Source organism: Apostichopus japonicus, chromosome 7 (assembly GCF_037975245.1).
Source record: "Apostichopus japonicus isolate 1M-3 chromosome 7, ASM3797524v1, whole genome shotgun sequence".
Classification (NCBI taxonomy): domain Eukaryota; kingdom Metazoa; phylum Echinodermata; class Holothuroidea; order Aspidochirotida; family Stichopodidae; genus Apostichopus; species Apostichopus japonicus.
Window position 1 is genome coordinate 23,069,572 of NC_092567.1, and position 20,304 is coordinate 23,089,875.

At 37.7% G+C, this 20,304-nt stretch overlaps 2 protein-coding genes across 9 annotated transcripts in view; both read right to left on the reverse strand.

Moving 5' to 3' along the window:
- Positions 1–6,063, reverse strand: part of LOC139969787 (uncharacterized) — a 96,150-nt gene extending 90,087 nt beyond the window's left edge. For 3 of the 8 annotated variants that reach the window (XM_071975058.1, XM_071975059.1, XM_071975052.1), the window contains exons 1-3: positions 5,912–6,061; positions 4,321–4,416; positions 2,178–2,232 (exon numbers count right to left, since the gene is read on the reverse strand). In XM_071975058.1, coding sequence (XP_071831159.1) covers positions 2,178–2,232; positions 4,321–4,359 — 94 coding nt within the window. In that variant the 5' untranslated portion in view covers positions 4,360–4,416; positions 5,912–6,061. Of the gene's footprint in view, positions 1–2,177; positions 2,233–4,320; positions 4,420–5,872 lie in introns of all 8 variants that reach the window. The other 5 variants (XM_071975053.1, XM_071975057.1, XM_071975055.1 and 2 more) reach the window with 5 other exon arrangements.
- Positions 6,064–6,671: 608 nt separating this feature from the next.
- Positions 6,672–11,293, reverse strand: LOC139969788 (uncharacterized). Its single transcript, XM_071975062.1, has 2 exons — positions 11,111–11,293; positions 6,672–8,962 (listed from the first exon to the last, which is right to left on the reverse strand). The coding sequence occupies exon 2, from the start codon at positions 8,699–8,701 to the stop codon at positions 7,487–7,489; it is 1,215 nt and encodes a 404-aa protein (XP_071831163.1). The 5' UTR covers positions 8,702–8,962; positions 11,111–11,293; the 3' UTR covers positions 6,672–7,486.
- Between the last annotated feature and the right edge of the window lie 9,011 nt (positions 11,294–20,304).

Below are 20,304 nucleotides of genomic sequence, written 5' to 3' on the forward strand. Positions count from 1 at the left end.
TGGGCCTTCATCACTTTAAAAGTTATTGAAATAAGACAACCTCATTGTTACTATGAGCTACCCGAAAGGGAGTTTTACTGGCTCAAACCAGGTGTTGTATTCTCTAAACCTACACATCTCACTTGCAGTTTACATATTGGACATTCTTTGCTATTTTTGCATAAAAAAAAACACATTAAATTGTCGCAAAAAATTTCCCTATCGTCTACCAAAAGGAATGCATGCGCAAGTCATACAAGTATTATATATAATTCCTGCATAAATTATCGAACCACGCTGTGCACCATGAGTTAGGTATGACTTTGGATCAAATTTGTTGTGTGCCTATCAAGTATACCTGCGATTGTCAAACCCTCGCGAGTTGCAACACAACGATCGGGGAGTTCCCTGAATTTGTTTTGTAAGAGCATAACCTTGCCAAAAGTATTTCACATTTCTAGACATATCGCCCTCTCCCATTTTAGATGCAATTCGTGCCAAGCAGTGGCTACACGTGTAGCACTGGTATAAAAGAACAATACCCCACAAACTACCAACGAAAATATGATATGAACGAAGCGAAGAATGGAAAGGAGAATTCGGAGAAACTTGAAGAACAATACAAGCCAAGCCAAAATCATCAATGTTGGTGATTGGAAACACAAAACAAGATCTGTCTATAAATAACTTGTAACCTACGTCACTGGGCGAATGTCTCATTCCTGCTGTCACACAATGATTTTGGCGCCAAAATGGTATTTACTTCCGCCTGTGTATATGTACTGGTAATAAGAATTGATAACAAAGGCTTACAGGTGTGTGTCTGTGTTTCACCTTGCAAAAATCCGCAGACACACTTGGTTATCTAACTACCACTTTCACAGAGGAAACAATTTCATCAATATCGTCAAACATGGGACGAAAAAAATGGAAAAAGTTAAAGAAGTCAAAGAGAAGAAATCGCCAGTTGGTGAGTAAACCTTTACTGTATAAACAGAGATCTGTTCAGCTAAGTTACAGCGTTCTTGTAACTGGCGATCAGCTCGCATTCAGACAGGAAAGAGGCAAAGCTTGCATCTTGTTTATTACTACTAAATACACGTTTGCAGCATCCAGACTAACTATTATTCATACAGAGCGTACACGGAAGTAGCTAGTAGCTACCATGTGGTGATGTTGTATTATACTAGCATATTGTGTATTACTACTTGTATGAATATAGTTGAACATTTTCCTCATTTAAATTAAACCACAGCATAATTCTGTCCACATAGGTTGATGTGATTGTGTTTATCATAGTTGTGGCTTATTAAAGTCAACAGACACATATTTTCAATTGTTCACATGTCAGGCCTACAATTTTAACACATTTAGACACTTGCTACAAAATTCAAGTGCTTAAGAAATCTGCTGGCTAAAATCAAGTCCTTACTGGCATTTTCCTGATTTACAACACACATCAGTTACTGTACAGGCCATTGAGAGCAGCCCCATAATATTTGATGATTATAAGCAATAACACAGGGCTTGTGTCAGGTATGGAAATGGTACCCATTCTGGAAGATTGCTAATGGACTTACCATGTGTTTATTGGTCATAGTGTCAAATGGTAATGATCAAAACATTGCCTTGGTAGTGTTAAAAATTGTATATGTACATTGACATGATTTGCAGTGATTTACTTGAAGCAATCTAAAGGAACTCCTGATTTGCCAACCTATTGCCCAGGTGACAAATATCAACCAGTTAGAATCATTGTAAGATTAACTGAAGGATTAATTCTCTATTTCTCCAAATCCATTTCAAGGAACAGAATTGTCACTTTTAAAGAGAAAGAACACGACTGTTAAAGCCTGTACCCTAAAATTGGTTTTCATATGCAGAGTTCAGTGTGCAAATGAATATGGAAATATATTTAAAGGGCACAGAGGATTTCTTTTCTTTAACTCCTTAATTCCACAGTTTTTTAATAGGTGTCTTAGATCATTGGAAGAGAGAACTCTAACAAATTTAATTTCCATTTCAAGAAACGGAAACAAAGGAAGTGTTAGTAGTGAACAGCCAGTTAAAGTTGGGTTTCTCTATGATAAGGCAGTAGGAAGTTGTAGATGTTTATATGCTGCAGTTCACTGCTGCACGAGATAAAACCAAAGCAATTGATATGACTGACACCGTAATAGCAAACGTAGAGGAATTACCTGTATAATACCCATAATGTTTGAGATGATTTCGCATGAAACTCTCATAGGGATTCTGTGAAGGAAAAAGTAAACAACAAAATATGATCACATTGACAATTTACATTCTTTACCAAACTTTTGCTGGATACATGTGAATTGCACACGTACTTCAGTAAGAGAAAATTGATTTATTGCAAATTGCTCTATTAACAAAATCTATAAGATTGGTTGCTATGGTGTTTGAGGGGTATCCACAAATTATTCAATGATGGGGTAAATATTTCATGGGTTGCTCAGAATATCAAGAGGCTACAACCCCAAAGATAAATGCAGCCTAAAATAATATAAAATAACTTTGGTGAAACACTTGTTCTTGACATTCATTCAATTCATATCTAGCCTGGGTTGTTCACTGTGTACACAAATCAAGTTTCTGTGTTTAGATTTGTGGAAACATTATCTGTGTTTCATGCTAGTAGCACTAACATTCCATAACAAGTAGTGACTTCAGAAATTCTTTTTTTTTTCAAGAGGATGGGAGGGGGGGGGGGAACTACACACAGGTAGAGTAACTGTATCACACTAAATGCATGAGTTAAATATACCTTACAGTTCGCCAGTAACCTATTTGTAAATTTTTTTTTTTTGCAGTCAAAGGATTGAGCTTTAACCTTTCATCACTATGGTGATATATAACTACAAAATATTCATGAAAGAAACAAAGACTTTGAAAATAAGAGGCACTTCAGTCGGGGAGATTCCATAAATTCAACAATCAAGTAAAAACCCTACAATTTTTGGGATCTGTCTGAACCGGTTGGTTATGAAAGAGATCTGGGTAACAAAGTTGACCATACTCTAGTCAACAACTAGTCAACAATGAGCACAGTGTGTTTCAATAAGTCATATGTACAGAACAGTGCTTAACAACCTAGAAGTTCACTATTCTATGTATATGCATGTTGTAAACAACTGGGTACAGATCACAGATGTGTAGCACCAAGGAAATCTTTATTTTGGCAGGTAAGGAATTTATTTATAGTAACTTTGATGCTAGAGGAATAAACTGTACATTGGCAATGTTTGTTGCATTAAGTGCTCAGTCAAGAGTTTCAATAGCTCCTTGGTCAGTGTTGACCATCATACATGTCGTTACTTGGAATAATCAGCATCCTGCTTCCTTTCACTAGGTCTGCTTAGGGTCATTTTAGAAGGTGACAATACATGTAAGGTGGTTACTACAAGGTTCATACTCATAAACCTGTATGATTGACATTTAGACACGTAGCTCACTTGGCCAACAAGTCCAGCATAAGGCCAGACAGTCCAGCAATTTGGTGCACTGAGCTCCATCCAGCAAGACCTCACCCGGACACATGTATATCTGGCATTGCTAAGAAAGGTAATAATCCGAAACCAAACCAGGCAACGTCTGTGCGATATTTACGGAATCCTACAGCTACAAATTTCAAAAACGGTTCTTGTTAGTGTACACATTGTACTGGTTTCAGTATAGGCTATTGACCTACATATATACACATATATATGCATTTACCACTGTGTAAAACCACACAAGTGTCGCCTGCATTAATTTAACATGATCTTTTCATGCTTCATGTTAACTGTATTGAAATATTTTGTTTTTAGTGCGGCACTTTTCATTAGTATTACCATCGTCAGATATGTAAGCTGTAAGCTTTGAAACATCATTCAACTAGCAGCCCCGCGCCAGACTAAGTTGCCATGTAACCTCCTCCTTCGTTCATGCGTCTCCTATTCGTATGTCATGCCAGTGGCCACCCTAGACATGATACTCATGATAATCAATGGATACATTTGTATCACAGTTTTGTATCAATTTTGCTGTAACTATGAAGACTACGAATGAAGACTGAAAAAGCCTCAAATTTATGACATCATGATTTTCACATCTTCTTAGAATGTAGCGAGTGTATCGACAGTGCTATGTGATGTCCTGCCTATTACACGTGTACATGCTGCATTACAAAATGTTGTGCAACTAGTACTGCTGTGTAGTATTAGCTGACACTGAAAGTTCTCATTGATGACAGCTACAGTAGATGGAGCAGACAATTTATATCCAGAGATTACTATATTTGAGAATATACTGAAATATGCATGGAAAGGAAATTTGTCATACCAATTCAAACTCACACGCCCCTCTGGATGATGAGTACATCTTGCAATCTCATATGCCGAGACTATCTGTCTTCATCGTGGGCACAGACTGAAGCACCTACTGAGTCAAATCATAAATTTAAAACTAAAGTAAAAACAGAGAAAGCATTATTTAGCTAATGTACTTCTTTCAAGCTCCAAACAGCTTACAATGGTCTTTGACAACAAGCAATATTTCACAGTTTGTTCATTTCATGAATTACACTTAAATCTTAAAAACAATCAAACACTTCAAATGTGTCTGTCTATGCAGTTACATGTACATGTAAAACACAGTAGGATGGTGTGTTCAATTATGGCGCTCTTAAGACTTTGAACTGACAATGTTTAGTAAATTTGTCTAATTGATGCATAAGCTTATCTAGCTTTTGCGATGTGTTAACAACATGTATTCATATCTATATTTTATGTATTTTGAAAAAAAATTCAGTAGGCCTACATATATGGTAGTATGCAATGCTTAAAATATTGCCTATACTTGTATAGTACTGTGTTATACGTGTGCACTCTGCACTGACAGATACCGGTTGAACGTTATTTTTCAAATGTCTACATACATGGCTTTAACTAAATGTTGAAAATGGCATACGTGAAAAGAGGAAATAATGTTTCTGTATTGTAAATGAATTAGAGAAATATTGTTTGGGTATTTTGAAGCACATTGACAAATTTGTTTAATCTATTTATCTTAACACATGCAAATTTTAAAGAAAGAAGTATTTGTTCGAGAGAAAAATTTAGTTTTAAAAGATGTGGAGGTAACTGAAAGTCTCACTATACATCACTTAGTGCAACATTATGCTTTTCATGTGAATTTCAGCCTATGAAAACTATTCAATGATCTGGACTGCCTTTGATATGCTTTATCTGTGAGCCAATAATGAAATTTACATTTGTTGTTGTAAACAATTTAAGCTTAATTAGGTTCAAGTTGTTTCTATGAACAGGAGGCTAAAGAGATAAATGCCAAATTATTCAGTGTTTTTTAAATTTTAATTTGAAGATATTCCCAGGACCCTGACAGTACATGTACAAACAGCTCTGGGCTCTTTGCTGGGGACAATTCTCAAACTGGGGACAATACATAACAAATCTGGGACTGACTGAAATTTAGAATAACCCCACTGTGAAAAACACCTTTCTGAAAACAGAGGCTCAGGTATGGGGAAGCAATTAGTCCTTGCTTTCAACTACTAGCACTAGTGAGAACGACACATCATGTGTGGTGTCAAAAATTTTCATTAAAATGTAGACTGTGCTACCGGTTTGGGGTGGAGGCGCAGTCGCAATGGTGATAAAACATTATTTGATAACTGCGTCTCCGGAGGCAAAGTGAGATTTCAAATCGGCGGGGTATTCTATAGTTCCAAGGCTCAGCCATTTTCTGTTACTAATTTGTTTGTAGCTAAGCTAACGTTAGACACTTAGCCTAGCCTATGTTAGGCCTAGCGTTAGGCTACAGTAAGATAGACCAGGAGTTGACTCGAGTTTCACTGCTAGTGATCTTAAAATACCCCTTCAGATTATCACATAGATGCAGAGCTCATCATTACCACACCACATGTTCTTCAAGTTCCCGTCCCAAGATTTTTATATGTAAGCTACGTTAGGTTATTCGTAGCCTATTTGTTGCTTAGATGGTGTGGCTACCGGCGCGCACCATTTGATTTGTTGATAGCGCACCTGGCAACAACATGCATGGTTTTGGTTTCGCTGGGACTAGTTTTGCGACATTTTTAGGCAGGCAGGTAAACCACGAAAGTATGTCGGCTATGTACGAACACCAAATCAGACACTTTAATCTCCAATCATCATATTGTAACTAATTTAAAGCTGTGGGAATTGGCGAAATGAAGGGATCGATGTGTAGGCGGTAATATAGTAAGAGGGGATGAGGCGGGGTGTACAGCATTGATATGGGAGATTCCCCTCGCTGATTTCAACAGTTCCTATCTTTCAATGTTTTACAGAGTTCATAACAAGTATAGTATGATATGCACCCAGGGGCATTCTTAGAGGGGAGGCGGATGTCACACCACCAGTGAAATAACAAGTTGGCTCCATATCGTTGCCCAGTCGGTCCCAAACTTGGCGCAGAATTGAGCGTGGTCTTACATGTGAAAACGTCAGAGTAATAAAATAAACTGAAGTTCGAAAACAACACCATGCTCTCTGCTTCTTCAAAGACTAAGAATATATTTGGCTAGCAAAAATTACAAAATGCCAGAGCTTCCTATTGGCTTTGAGACGTAACAGGCCTAGCAGTCACACATCACCGTGTAAATAAAAATATAAAATAATAAACAATATGTATCTTTGAGACAATCATCATCACACTCATTGTCAGTTTTGGAAGAAGTTTTATTTGAATTCCAAGTGAAATTTATAGTATGATACTTCATGACAAATGTTTTTAATTCAAGAGTAAACTTAAAATGGTAGCCTACCGATCATTAAAAATATATGGTTGGTTTTCAGTGTTCAAATTCCCTACAAATTCTTCTAATGTTACTTTTATGATACAAGATTGACATTATACCTTTCTGGTAAGAAGTAACAAACTATTGCAACTACTATGCAATATTGTATACTCAAATAAATTGGATATTGTAAAATTATCTGTGGCAGCTTGCTAGTGACATTCCTTTACTCATCTCCCACACACACACACACACACTCCACCCCTCCCCCTTCCAAGCTTCCACACATCTTCAAAGTCCCAAAGTTAACTAACACTTCATTCTCCAGCATCGATAACAGTTTCAATAACAATAATGAATTGCATCTTTTTGAGGACTGCCACCTGGAGTTCTGCCACCTTGCAAAACTGGCATCGTATTTATACTCACAACTTTTCACAAGCAATCTTAAATACTGTATGTATGTTTTTCTACCATTGGCAGTACAATCTATCAACTCCACATCATATTTTTTTTACTTCAGGAAGGTATTAAATTTACAGATCCCTAGTTGGATGTTATTACAAGTCTTTTTACAAGTATATGAATGATTTAAAAGAAAACATTGTTAATGCATCTTGTTACATTCATAACATTTCTCGCCTTAATGTGGGAAATTCCCCAAACCTCTATTATACATCTATATTGTTTATAGTTTCTTTCATGATTTCAAATTTCCAGCTTGACAAATACCCAGGTGTCATCAGGTGTTTGACTTCTCTCTGGCTGTTTCGAGCTCTGGTTTGTAGAACATGCTTCGTCAGAATAGCTGCACTGGTTTATCATCTCGTCTGTATGTTTTTGTTCATGCAGTTTACGGCCTTGAGAGGAACAAAATTGTTTGCCGCAGTGTCCACACTGATAAGGCTTCTCTCCAGTATGTTTTCTTTCATGTACCTTCCAATCCCGGGTCGCAACAAATGCTTTGTCACAGTAACTACATTGATACGGCCTTTCTCCTGTATGTGTCCATTCATGTTGCTTCTGATTCCGGAATGAAACGAATGCTTTGTCACAGTGTTTGCACTCATAAGGCTTTTCTCCTGTATGTGTTCTTTCATGTTGCTTCAACTTGTCCTTCCTGGAATATGCTTTGTCACAGAGGCTACATTGATAAGGCATATTACCCGTATGTGAGTACTCATGATGGTTCAAACCCTGATTTGTCAAAAATGATTTATCACAATAGCTACATTGATAAGGTTTCTCTCCTGTATGCTTTCTTTCATGTTGCTTCAAATTCCGGCTTGCGGTAAATGCTTTGTCGCAGTGGCTACACTGGTAAGGCTTCTCTCCTGTATGCTTTCTTTGATGTTCTTTGAAACGACCATATACTGAGAATCCCCTATCGCAGTGACTACATTGGAAAGGCATATCTCCTGTATGCGTTCTTTCGTGATGTTTCCAACCCTGAAACGACGAAAATGATTTATCACAACGGTTACATTGATGGGGCTTGTCTCCCTTATGTATTCTTTCATGTCGCTTCCAATTCCATTTAGCAGCAAAGGTTTTGTTACAGTAACTACATTGATAAGGCTTCTCTCCTGTATGTGCTCTTTCATGTTGCTCCAACCTGTCCTTTCTAAGATATCCTCTGTCACAATAGCTACACTGGTAATCCAAAGGCTTCCCTCCTGTATGTATTCTTTCATGTCTCTTCATTAATAAACGTTGTGCAAATGTCATATCACAGTAGCTACACGGAAAAGATTTTTTCCCTGTATGTGTTTTTTCATGTTGCTTCCAGTTTTGGGTCACAGCAAATGCTTTGTCACAGTAGCTACACTGAAAAGGTTTCTCTCCTGTATGTGTTCTCTCATGTAATTTCAAACCATAAGCTCTAGTAACTTTTTTATCACAGTAGCTACATTGATAAGTCATCTTGCCTGGGTGTATCCTGAGTTGTGTTTATTTTACTGGACTGACTGTATACATCAACGTCACCTTATTTGTTCCTTCTTCTGTCAGTATTGTATTCTCATCAGAGAGACCAGCAATCAATTGAACCATCCTCTAAACTGATTAATACATGATGAGCTGAGTGAGGTCAACTACTCCCAAGGTATTTGCTTTCTTTGATTTTTTCTTCTTCTTCTTCTTCTTTTTCTTTTCTAAATACACTTGCTGGGTGTCCAAGAAATCCTGAAATGAAGAACAATAAATAAAATGTTGTCAACACAGTGCAGGGATCCTCAATAGGCGGCCACTTGACCAATCCCAAAAAGGTTTTCTACCTGGCCTGTGCAAAGAAATTGACCCACCATCTTGTACTAAACGTGTATGTGGAACCAAAAGGCCTGATAGGTTTCATCCCTCTACTGACAAAACATGCACATTGCACAACATACCACTTGGATTTTGTTTTACAAGTGCATTTGCACCAACCCATGGGTTTTCTCTGGTCCTCCACTGCTCATATAAAATAAATAGAGAGCCTCTCCCCTCCCATAGCAATTACCCTAAGAGGATTAAAGAAAATGGAAAACAGGCAGCATATGTACAAAAGATTATCCTTTCAAAGTCTGGGGACATACCCTGAAGAAAGTAAACATCAAATACAGAATGTTCCACTGAAACATTCCAAAGAAATTCTGTTGGTGACCTTTTGAGCAAAAGTACTTGAAAACATTTAATGTAACACTGCAGACAATAAATATTTCAAGTTTTGACCAATTCTCAATGGACATGATCAGCAAGATTCTTGCACTAATGCAGACCTGTTTGCAAGATTTTCATACTCTCCCTGGACCTGACATGAACTTTGACCTTCAAAGAAAACATTAGATTTCTGGTATACACTAAGCAGAATTACCATGTAAAGTATGAAGTTCATGAAACCTTTACTTAAATTAGAGTTATCATGTCTACAGGGCTTTCAGATTTTGACCACTGTTGACCTTTGACCTCCACAGAAATCAATGAGAAGAAAAACACTGTGAGGGTGATAGTAATGGAATATTTGGGATCAATACTGACGATCTTTAAATGGTATGAGAATGCATTACAAAGAAAACAATGCGCTTTGTACTCAACATAACTCAGTGTGCAAATCATTTGCATTGGTTGGCTATATATATATTAACTATTTCAATAATTGTTATCATTCTCCTCTCATCTCATGGTGTCTTACACTATGGGAGGCCTTGAGCCAACTACACTTTTTGTATTAAAGTCTCATATATGCCCAGCTGAGATATATTCCACAATTCTGAGAGGTGTGTTGAAAGACTTCTTACTTTTCTGATGTGTTGAATTGATTGGAAGATTATCATTTGACTGTGTACTTTGCAGTACTTTGCAGTATAATTGGAGTTAACAGTACATTATGACTGAAGCTCCGATAAAAACACTCAAAGTATGGGAATGGATGGCCACCTATTAAAGGCATTGAAGACTCGCCCCAAACCGCGTGCGACCATCTGAAAAAGTTAACTTTCTGTTGCTTGCAAGTGACATTTTGTTCGTGTCGCTACAAAATGCAGACATTAATGAAATGTGATACCTTAATTGTTATCTTTAGCTGGACCTGAGATGTCCATCACTGTATCGTTTGTATACTGTAATGTGGGTATTGACCGCAGCTGTGTGTACTGACTGTACACTATAGTATAGTGTCTAATTACCAACGGTAGCAAGCTGCGTGTGTGCGTATTTTCTGGGATCGATGGTGGTGTTTAACACTTCTGTTACACCTCATCCGAAACTAGGTCAAATTACTGGCATTAGACGTTTCTTTTTGCGCGAGTCTTCACACCCTTTAATGCCCTATACAATTGGCAAAATTAAACTAAGATGAGTAAGAAATGACCACCTTTTCTTTCCTTGTTTTGTTAATTAATGTAACAAATCTGTTGACTTGGAGATATCTGACTTGACCTAGGTAATCCCATGTGGAAGTGCCAACAACTGGACTTGTAACCTAATGTTGTTAGTCTTCACCATTGCCTAACAAGGCTAAAAAGTAACATTACTCCTAGTTACTTTGAGTTTGACCACATCTGACTTAAGGCTTTGACCTAGGCCACAGTATGGTTGATTTGGTGCAACCTCTGTATCATCTAGAATGTTCTTAAAACACAGTTAACATTAAGAAGTTACAGTAAGGCTCAATTCACTTAAAATAATTAGTAATGGTATGCACTTTCTAGACAACGTAGGTCTAACGCTAACTAAATGTAAGTGGTCACACAAACAGTATCAGCACAGCACAAATGTGCAAAGTTGGGAGTTGTTGTGGAACTAGTCTTGTGATCGTATTCTGTTGCTGACCAGTTTCACCTTGTTACTTACATATGCTTCTTCTTTTGTAATGGTTTCTCGTTTTATCGTAGAAACTCCTTATCTTTTGATATCTGTGTTGCAAGACAAAGGACAAACGGTGTGGGGCAATTTAGGCCTCGGAACAAGAACGGATGCGAGCCCGTCAAAATATAGACGGAATAATATACAAACCGAAATCTATAGAACGCCGAATGTCTCCCAACGGCTGCAACTCACCGAATTTCTGTGTTGCAGCAATTTACTTCATACATCTTCATAATCAATACAGATATTCATGTTTTTACTAAAAGGCCAAGTCTGGGCAGCCGTCGCGACTTACTGGTGGTTTAAAAATAGGATGCCCTCTACTTTCATTCAATCCTATATGACGGTTATAATGCAATTGACTTTATATACATTTTTATTGAACTAACGATATTATCTCAAAATGAGGTAAAAGTTATTCTGGCTTACTAAAATTACCCACTTTGCTATACAAGGTGAGCACTCAGCCTCACCTTTGCCGTGCATGTCTCCCCGTATAACTGACTGTACCTAAACATGGCTTTAAAGGTTATTACGTCGGTTATGAATGAATGAACGATATAACTTTGCTAGCAATAATTATGCAATATAAAGAAAAATAACCTGGTAAACTAGAAGATTATGGGGTAAAATTTGAAAAAGATTTAGATGAATTTAGAAAACAAATGCATACAATGAAAACAAAATGCAAAGAAGAGATGATTAATTCCTGTAGATTGGTTCAGCTTGGAAGGCAACATGTCGTGGATGATGTACGTCACACACAGCAACCAAAAATGGTAGCCAAATGGGAGGGAAGGGGGGTGGGGGTTGACGGGGAGTGGGGTTGAACAGAGGTGCAGGAATCCACTATTCTGAGATGCATGGACGCACAATAAAAGATTATCCCAGTGAGCAAACTGGGGGTATTGTGGAGAGGGGGTGAGTGAAGGGAGGAGAGGTATAAAGGATAAGACGGCCGACTGGTAGCTCGAACTGGTGACAACCTTTGTGGTAAGTTGAGGCCGTTGAGAGATACGTGTTCGGCATTGAACACTTTAAGGTCTCAACGTGTTTTTTCTTGTTGTTCTTCTTCTCCTTCTCCTGTTTTTTCACTCAGTCTTAAACTTTAAGATTTTGGCCTCGTTTTTTTTTTCTGATTCTTCTTGCATCCGGTAGAAGATGCCGTCTTAGATGTGATCGGATGTGTTGAGATATGGGGTGGAGGTCATTTTTTTTACTTAAAACGTGTCATTCTAATAACCACAACAGTGATTGCACAATTAGAGTTGAAAGTTGCTTTTCATTTTGTCCCTTCGGCCAGACAGAAAACAACACTGTCATTGAATACCTTGACATCAAACTTAGCATTAGTTAGGCTTATAGGCATTGAAGACTCTCCCCAAACCGCGTGCCGCCATCTTTAAAAAGTTAACTTTCTGTTGCTTGCAAGTGACGTTTTGTTCGTGTCGCTACAAAATGCAGACAGCAATGAAACGTGATACCTTGTTATCTTTAGCTGGACCTGAGATGTCCATCGCTGTATCGTTTATACACTGTGATGTGGGTATTGACCGCAGCTGTATGTACTGACTGTACACTGGTGTCTAATTACCGACGGTAGCAAGCTGTGTGTGTATTTTCTGGGATAGATGGTGGTGTTTAACACTTCTGTTACACCTCATTCGAAACTAGGTCAGATTACCTGCATTAGACGTTTCTTTTTGAATTTTTCGGGAGTCTTCACACCCTTTGAATCAGCATACCATTACCAGACACAAATGTTGAATTCGAAATGACTCTTCGGGGCCACGGTGGTAACTCTCTGTTGCTCATTCTGTTAAATTCCTAAGTGCGCCCTCTTTTATCTGATACTACATCGGTTCGAGTACGAAGCAAAAATGGTAATAAATGAAACAAGAAACTTAAATTTTTTGGTTAGAAAATGACGCTCAGTTGTATGGATATTATTTAAACTAATTATTAAATTCCCACTCATGTACTTTGATATTGCGGATGACTTCTCACACTCTTGATTTTTAATGATTTTCAATCGAGTTGTACGTCCCATTGTGAAACTGTGTGATGTACCAGTTACATAGCGGCTTAGGATAACGTTAGGTCTCATGAACATCTTTTTAGGCGTAGACCCGACATATTACTTCTTATATGGCATATAAATGTGGTTTGGTACAGTGGTTGCAAAGTAAGAAAGAACATGTAATTCGTACCAGTACAAACGAGACTTGTCGATCAGTTTCCTTGGCTTTCATTGAACTATCCATGTAACATATCGTGTACTTCATCACTGTTAACCCAGTTGCGCGAAATTTAGAATATATGCCACATGTTGAAAGTAAGCTAGGGCTTCTCAATTTATAGCAGTTGTCAGTTAAGTGTAGATCTGTTATTATGGTGAAAGTGCAACAATTTGCCACATTTAACTGTTTGGGCAATTGAATGATATGAAAATTTAAATATTTTGATCTTTGCCTACATTCCTTATAACCCTTTGCCCATATGGAAAGAATATTTAGCTAGGCTGTATAGAATTACATGATTTATGACTCTGTATCTACTTTATAATAGACAATGCACTGAATTCACATTAATAGGGAATTTGTGAGGTAGTTAGGCTCATTTACCAGGAGTATTTGGGTGTTCCCTTTGCAAACAATACCAGCAATTATGATTGCTGGAAAATCAGCAAAGCTTTCCAATCCCCAGACGGTGTGATAGAATGCTTTTAATACTGCATCCCTTATTCTAGACATCCTCTCTGAAGAAGATTGTGCATTTCTTTCAACTGCAAACATGAGCATCCTCTCCAAAGTATATAATCAAAATTTATATCGTTAAATTAATAAAGAGAAAGACCCTAACATTCCTCATACATATGATGCAATATTTTCTTCAGTTGTCAAAAGGGCTAGTAGTAATGCCAACACTTAGACATTACATTCTTCATCCTTCTTTTTTATAATTTTCTCATCAAGTTTGTTACGATTAAAATGTTTTTCAGTTTCCAGTTGGTGTTTTACAATATAAAGGATTGTCATTGTTTGTCCTTTAACCTGTTCACATTATGACATCTCATATTATTTATTCTTCTCATTTAATGAAATTTCTATTCATCAAATGTTTTTTTCTTCCAACCATGTTACTCTTTCCAGCCGTCTCACAAATCATTCAAGATCAAGCAGAAGCTGGCTCGAAAACAGAAGCAGAATCGGCCAATCCCTCAATGGATCAGACTGAGGACTGGAAACACCATCAGGTAATATTCGACAAAAAGAAAAAGAGCAAAAATTCCATCATAGCTTCTATTATTATGACTTTTCATTTTCATATATATAAAACTAGTATAAATAGCAAATATTTATATAAAGGGTAACAAAAACCTATCAAATATCAAAAACGAAACAGCATGTGATAAATAAATTAAGATATATGTATAAATAGTAAGTAAAGATTCTTAAAAGGGTTAACACATTAAATGAATAAAAAGTGACTGAAATTTATATTAAAGGTTCAAATAATCAGACTGGATGAATATGAGAGTACAATAATGGAAGAATTTCCTGTACAGCTGAATTCTGTACTTTGGCAAGATATTCGGATTTATGAGGCTGCTGCTGGATTCAATCAAAACACCTGTAAGTGGGACATGCAATGGGTGATTGTGACAAAATACTAGTGTTTACACGGGTCCAAAAATCGGGAACCGGGTACCCGAGGGCCGTTACCTGTCGGGTATCCGGGTACCCGGAAAAAATTGTTTACCCTCGTGTATCACGATTTTCAAGAAATTACATATTGGATGATGTAATAAATGCATTATATCTCTACTGACAATGTTTTCATGTTCAAATACGTAGGTGTAAGATAAGGTATAAAACCTCCCTCAATAATTTTTATTTGCCTCTGTTTCATTCATTAACTTGTTAATAAATTAATTATTTAATTATACTTAGCATTACTACTAACATCGCAATGCCGCCGCTGCTTATGCTAGCTTGTGCACGTCTATTGGATCAAACCATATAAATAACTAAGTTAGCTCTTAAACAGTTTTTAATACTACCTCTATCTATTATACAGGCCCAGGGTTCGCATTAGCCGCGAGATTGTGCGATTCGCGCAATTTGATCGCATTTGGAATAAACGATTATTAAAAAGCCACTTGCGATTACTATTTTTTAGTTATCCTGTCTATAATCCATAAACATCGCGTAAAATTTCTTGTCAGCCTTTCCTTCTTAGAAATAAAGGAATGAATAAATAATAATTTCTTCCACATGGTAGCCTAACACCACACTAAGTCAATGAAAAATCTAGCTAAGCCTAACCATCTGTTTATTTGCTGGAGTTGTGACGCAGTTATAAGACATCCATGGAATACTTTCGTTATTGCTGTTACGTTCGACCACATGGTTGCCTAGCACCACACTAAGTCAATGGGGGTAGTCTAGCCTAGCCATCTGTTTATTAGCTGAAATTGTGACGCAGTTATAAGATGTCTATGGAATCTTTCGTTATTGCTGTTATCTTCGAACACATGGTAGCCTAACGGCACACTAAGTCAATGAGAAATCAGCCTAACCATCGGTTTGCAATTTTTTTTTTTAAACAATCACACTTTGCGTATGATTCGGGTAATAAATTAGTAACTGGGTAGTATCGCGTCGAGCGGGCCCCTTCGTTATTGCTGTTATCTTCGACCACATTGTAGCCTAACACCACACTAAGTCAATGGGAAATCTGCCTAACCATCAGTTTGCCAATTTTTTTTTTGTTTTTTTTTTTGAAATCACACTTTGCTTAGGATTCGGGTAATAAATTAGGAACCGGGTAGCATCGCGTCGGGGGGGTACCCTGGTACCCGGATAACCCGTGCAAACACTACAAAATACCCTCCCCCCTACCCACCTCCCCCAAAGTCCTTGATAGAAATTGAAAGGGGAAGGAAATGTACACAGTTCCATTGGAGAATGCAAGGTCTAATATATATGTTAGGGTACTGGCAGTTTTTTCAGTGACATCTTTCCGTTTCATTTCGTTCTCCTGTCCATATTTGAAGGTATTCAGCATTGTTATTGTTATTGAAACTATGCCAGAAGTATTAACATTAGTTTGCACTGACAGAAAAAATACCAGTGGAATTTAAAGAAATATATACTGGCAAACAACAAACATCTGAATTTCGAGGCCTGTAGTGTTTTTGTGTAACTGGCAGTCATGAAAACGCTTGTATGGTATTCCTTCAAATGACTGTATGTGGTTGATAAATTACTTGCAGTAGTAACGATTTAAAGCAGCATTTTGCGTTGGGTCGCTTTTTTCCACTTTTTTAACATGTGCATCGATTTTTTTACATGTATCAATCATAAAACAGCAATGTAAGATACCATCCAAGTTTCACCCTGCCAAGAGCTTTAATTAGCGAGTAATTAACGATTTATGTCGATAAATGAGAAGAGTGTCCTCGACAAATTTCACAGTTAAAATTAATCGCATACAATTCCGCCAAACCCACTAGTTTGAATTCAACCAATCAGAGATGCAGGTTTAGTTATGAGCCGTTGCTAAAAATAGATTCAAGACTTCGCGTTGGTTGTACCAGGGAGTTGTTATGCAACTCCCTGGTACAACTGCCATTTAGACTGTACACAAATCAAGCGTGGTGTTATATTACGTATCTGTCAATGACGTTCGTAGTGTTTAAATATTCATATTATGGGCGAGGTTTATTGGGTTCCCAACGGAAAATATCTTGGAGAACAACAAAGTTGAAAGTTGCAAATTTTTCGACTTTTATGCCACCATTTGAAGTAAAATATAAATAGATTAGCTAGTTATGTATGTCGTTATGGCAAAGTGGAATCAGTGAGGTTGAGAAAAATCGTAGAAAAGGACGCAAAATGCTGCTTTAATAATAACATTTGTCACCTGACATTTTGCTTGTTTCTCTTTCAATTTCAGGTACAATGCCAAGAGACGGCACTGGAAGAGAACAAAGCTTCACTTCTAGAAGATGACTGGTCAACTTCCAAAGCGTATTAATCTGGTGAATTACCATGACAACCAAGGGCTACTGTGAGATGAAGATCATCCAGAGAGAAATATCATTAAAACCCTTGAAAAAAATTTATCATAAAATGGGTTAGCTTTGGCAAGAATTTGCTTGATTCAAGGAGAAGAAATGAAAAAGAAAAGAGGGGTGGGGTATGAATATATACATATTGGAATACCTCCTGTTCTTGCTTTGTATTAACAAGATCAATACACTTTGGAATATGTAAAATTATATTAATAGTTTATCTTTGAACATATTTATTGTCTCTCTCTCTCTCTCTCTATAGCTAATGCTATCCTTGAAAATGTCAGTTGATAGGAAATGTTGCCTGGGTACCTTCACATATACTTTATGACACGTCTATGAGTGCCATGCAAATACAAATTGTTTATTTGCTACAAGAAATTATTGATTTGAGAAAGTAAGGTTGATTAGTTTAATGCAAATTTGACCATTAAATGCTCTGGTCACCAACAAATACCGACAATGATGATTTAAAGATTTTCATACTACTGGCAACTGCTTCCATGTGCAAATTTCTATGTGCAAAGTCATATAAACAACTGTGCAAACTCATTTGTAATAGCAAATTTGTAAATTATAATAAAAAATTAAATTTGTTATAACAAGTTAATAATATTTCCTTGCACGGCACTAATGGGCTGTTGAAATGTTGTGAGGTAACTGCATACGAATAATCATCCTCTAGTGCAAGGTTTCCCTAACTTTATCCCCCCCCCCCACGAACCCCCTGTGGATGTCAGAGTTGTCCACGAACCCCCAAGTTTTTGGTACACGATCGGAGTCATTATCATACTATAGTACGCATAACAATGCTTCATAAAAGATCAAGTTCATAGTGTAATATTGTACTGTCATGCGTACACCAACTTCACCAAAGTCATGCGGCTTGTGTCTGTTTCATAATTCAGTTATTTATCACATGCACAGTAAGGTACTAGTATGGCAACCTATGCGTATGAAACGCGAAAAGAGTTTGTCGATAGGTACGACTTTCGTACATTACTAAATTATATGATATATCCGATTTTAGTTCAACAAAAAGTACTGTAGTTTTGACTTTCAGAAACGTCTCACGAACCCCCTGGGATGGACTCACGCACCCCCTAGTGTGTCCCATAAAGACATGGTTTAAAGTGCTTGTTTAGCATAAGTGTAACAATTCACTAGCTCCTCCAAAATACTGGAGGAAGAATTGCCAGCAACAAGTCATGGAAAAATAATGGCAGTTAAATCTGATGCCTCTGTGGATTTGTTTGATACATTAAATTTTAATGAAGGTAACTTTTACATTTAAATCTAACACCCCCCCCCCCTCAATTCTTTCCAGTGTGAGAATTGTGCCAGTACCTCACCGACTAATACAGCATTTGTGACATAACTTACCCAGTCTTCCAGTTGGGGCGGGTTCTCATCAGATAGAGGGGGTCTTGCCTGCAGAGTGATAAAACACTTGAATTTTCCAAAAGCACTTGGTACTGACACTCCTATGTATTCACACTGTCAATTAGTGTCAAAATAGGAATATTTGAAGATGGAATATGAGTGTCCTTCATTTGACTGTTTAGTCTCAATATGGACAATAATGATGACCTATGGTTGTTGCGGTATCCATACAAATATTTCAATATCGACAGCTTGTTAAAAAGAGAGTAATAAGTTTCACAAAGGAGGGTATTACATTTCGATGGTTCAGAGAGGTTCGATTCATGGTCTAAAAACAAAACGATCCTTAACTTCTGAGTATTGCCAATAAATTTAGTTGTAATATTAACAGGACAGTAACTAGACCATCCCATCTCCATGACCTCCCACACCCCCATGGAGAGGCCATCTCCATGACCTCCCAAGACGCCAATCATCTCAAGGGTTCCTATTTTCGATCTACTGCCTTGATGTTGTTTCTTGATTGCGATCTCGGTTAAAAAAAAATTAGCTCGCTGACGTCGTAATATTAATGAAAGTGCGCCACCCTTTCGACTTTGTACGCAGGCGTTCTCACCTGCTTGAAGGTAGCAGACATTAGAGCAGATAATAAGGAGAAAAGCGGAGAGCGCCATCTATTTTCTAGCGGACAATAAGCAACGGTGAAGGTGCAGTGATACTCAATAATTGTTTGTAAATCAAATTTAAGACAATTCATCCCACTAATGACATGTTTAAAATTAATTATCTTTCTTATAGGAATAGATAAGAATTGTAATATGCAATAACGAGACAGAGAAGACTCCCTTCTATCACTCTATTAATGTTTGATATCAGTGACATAAAATCTTTGGCTATTCTTACAACTAGTTGTAACAATTATTTATAAACTATTCTTACGACATCGGCGAATTCAAGCGCAGTAAAGAAAATAAAGCAACTTCGCATGTAGTAGGGATAACCCTAACCCTAACCCCCAACCCTAACCCTAACCCCTAACCCCAAATCCTAACCCCTAACCCCTAACCCTAAACTAACCCTAACCCTAACCCTAACCCAAAGCTAACCCTAACCCTAGGCTAACCCTAACCCTTACCCTAAACCCTAACCCTAGACTAACCCTAACCCTAGGCTAACCCTAACCCTAGGCTAACCCTAACCCTAGGCTAACCCTAACCCTAACCCTAGGCTAACCCTAACCCTAGGCTAAACCTAACCCTAGGCTAACCCTAACCCTAACCCTAGGCTAACCCTAACCCTAACCCTAGGCTAACCCTAACCCTAACCCTAGGCTAACCCTAACCCTAACCCTATGCTAACCCATACCCTAGGCTAACCGTAACCCTAACCCTAACCCTAGGCTAACCCTAACCCTAACCCTATGCTAACCCATACCCTAGGCTAACCCTAACCCTAACCCTAGGCTAAACCTAACCCTAACCCTAACCCTAAACCTAATCCTATCCCTAACCCTAACCCATACCCTAGGCTAACCCTAACCCTAGGCTAACCCTAACACTAGGCTAACCCTAACCCTAACCCTAGGCTAACCCTAACCCTATGCTAACCCATACCCTAGGCTAACCCTAACCCTAGGCTAATCCTAACCCTAGGCTAGCCCTAACCCTAGGCTAACCCTAACCCTAACCCTAGGCTAACCCTAACCCTAACCCTAGGC

Excerpts from the sequence above, each read along its gene's own strand:
- LOC139969788 (XM_071975062.1), bottom strand. The coding sequence starts at position 8,701 with ATGACTTATCAATGTAGCTACTGTGATAAAAAAGTTACTAGAGCTTAT.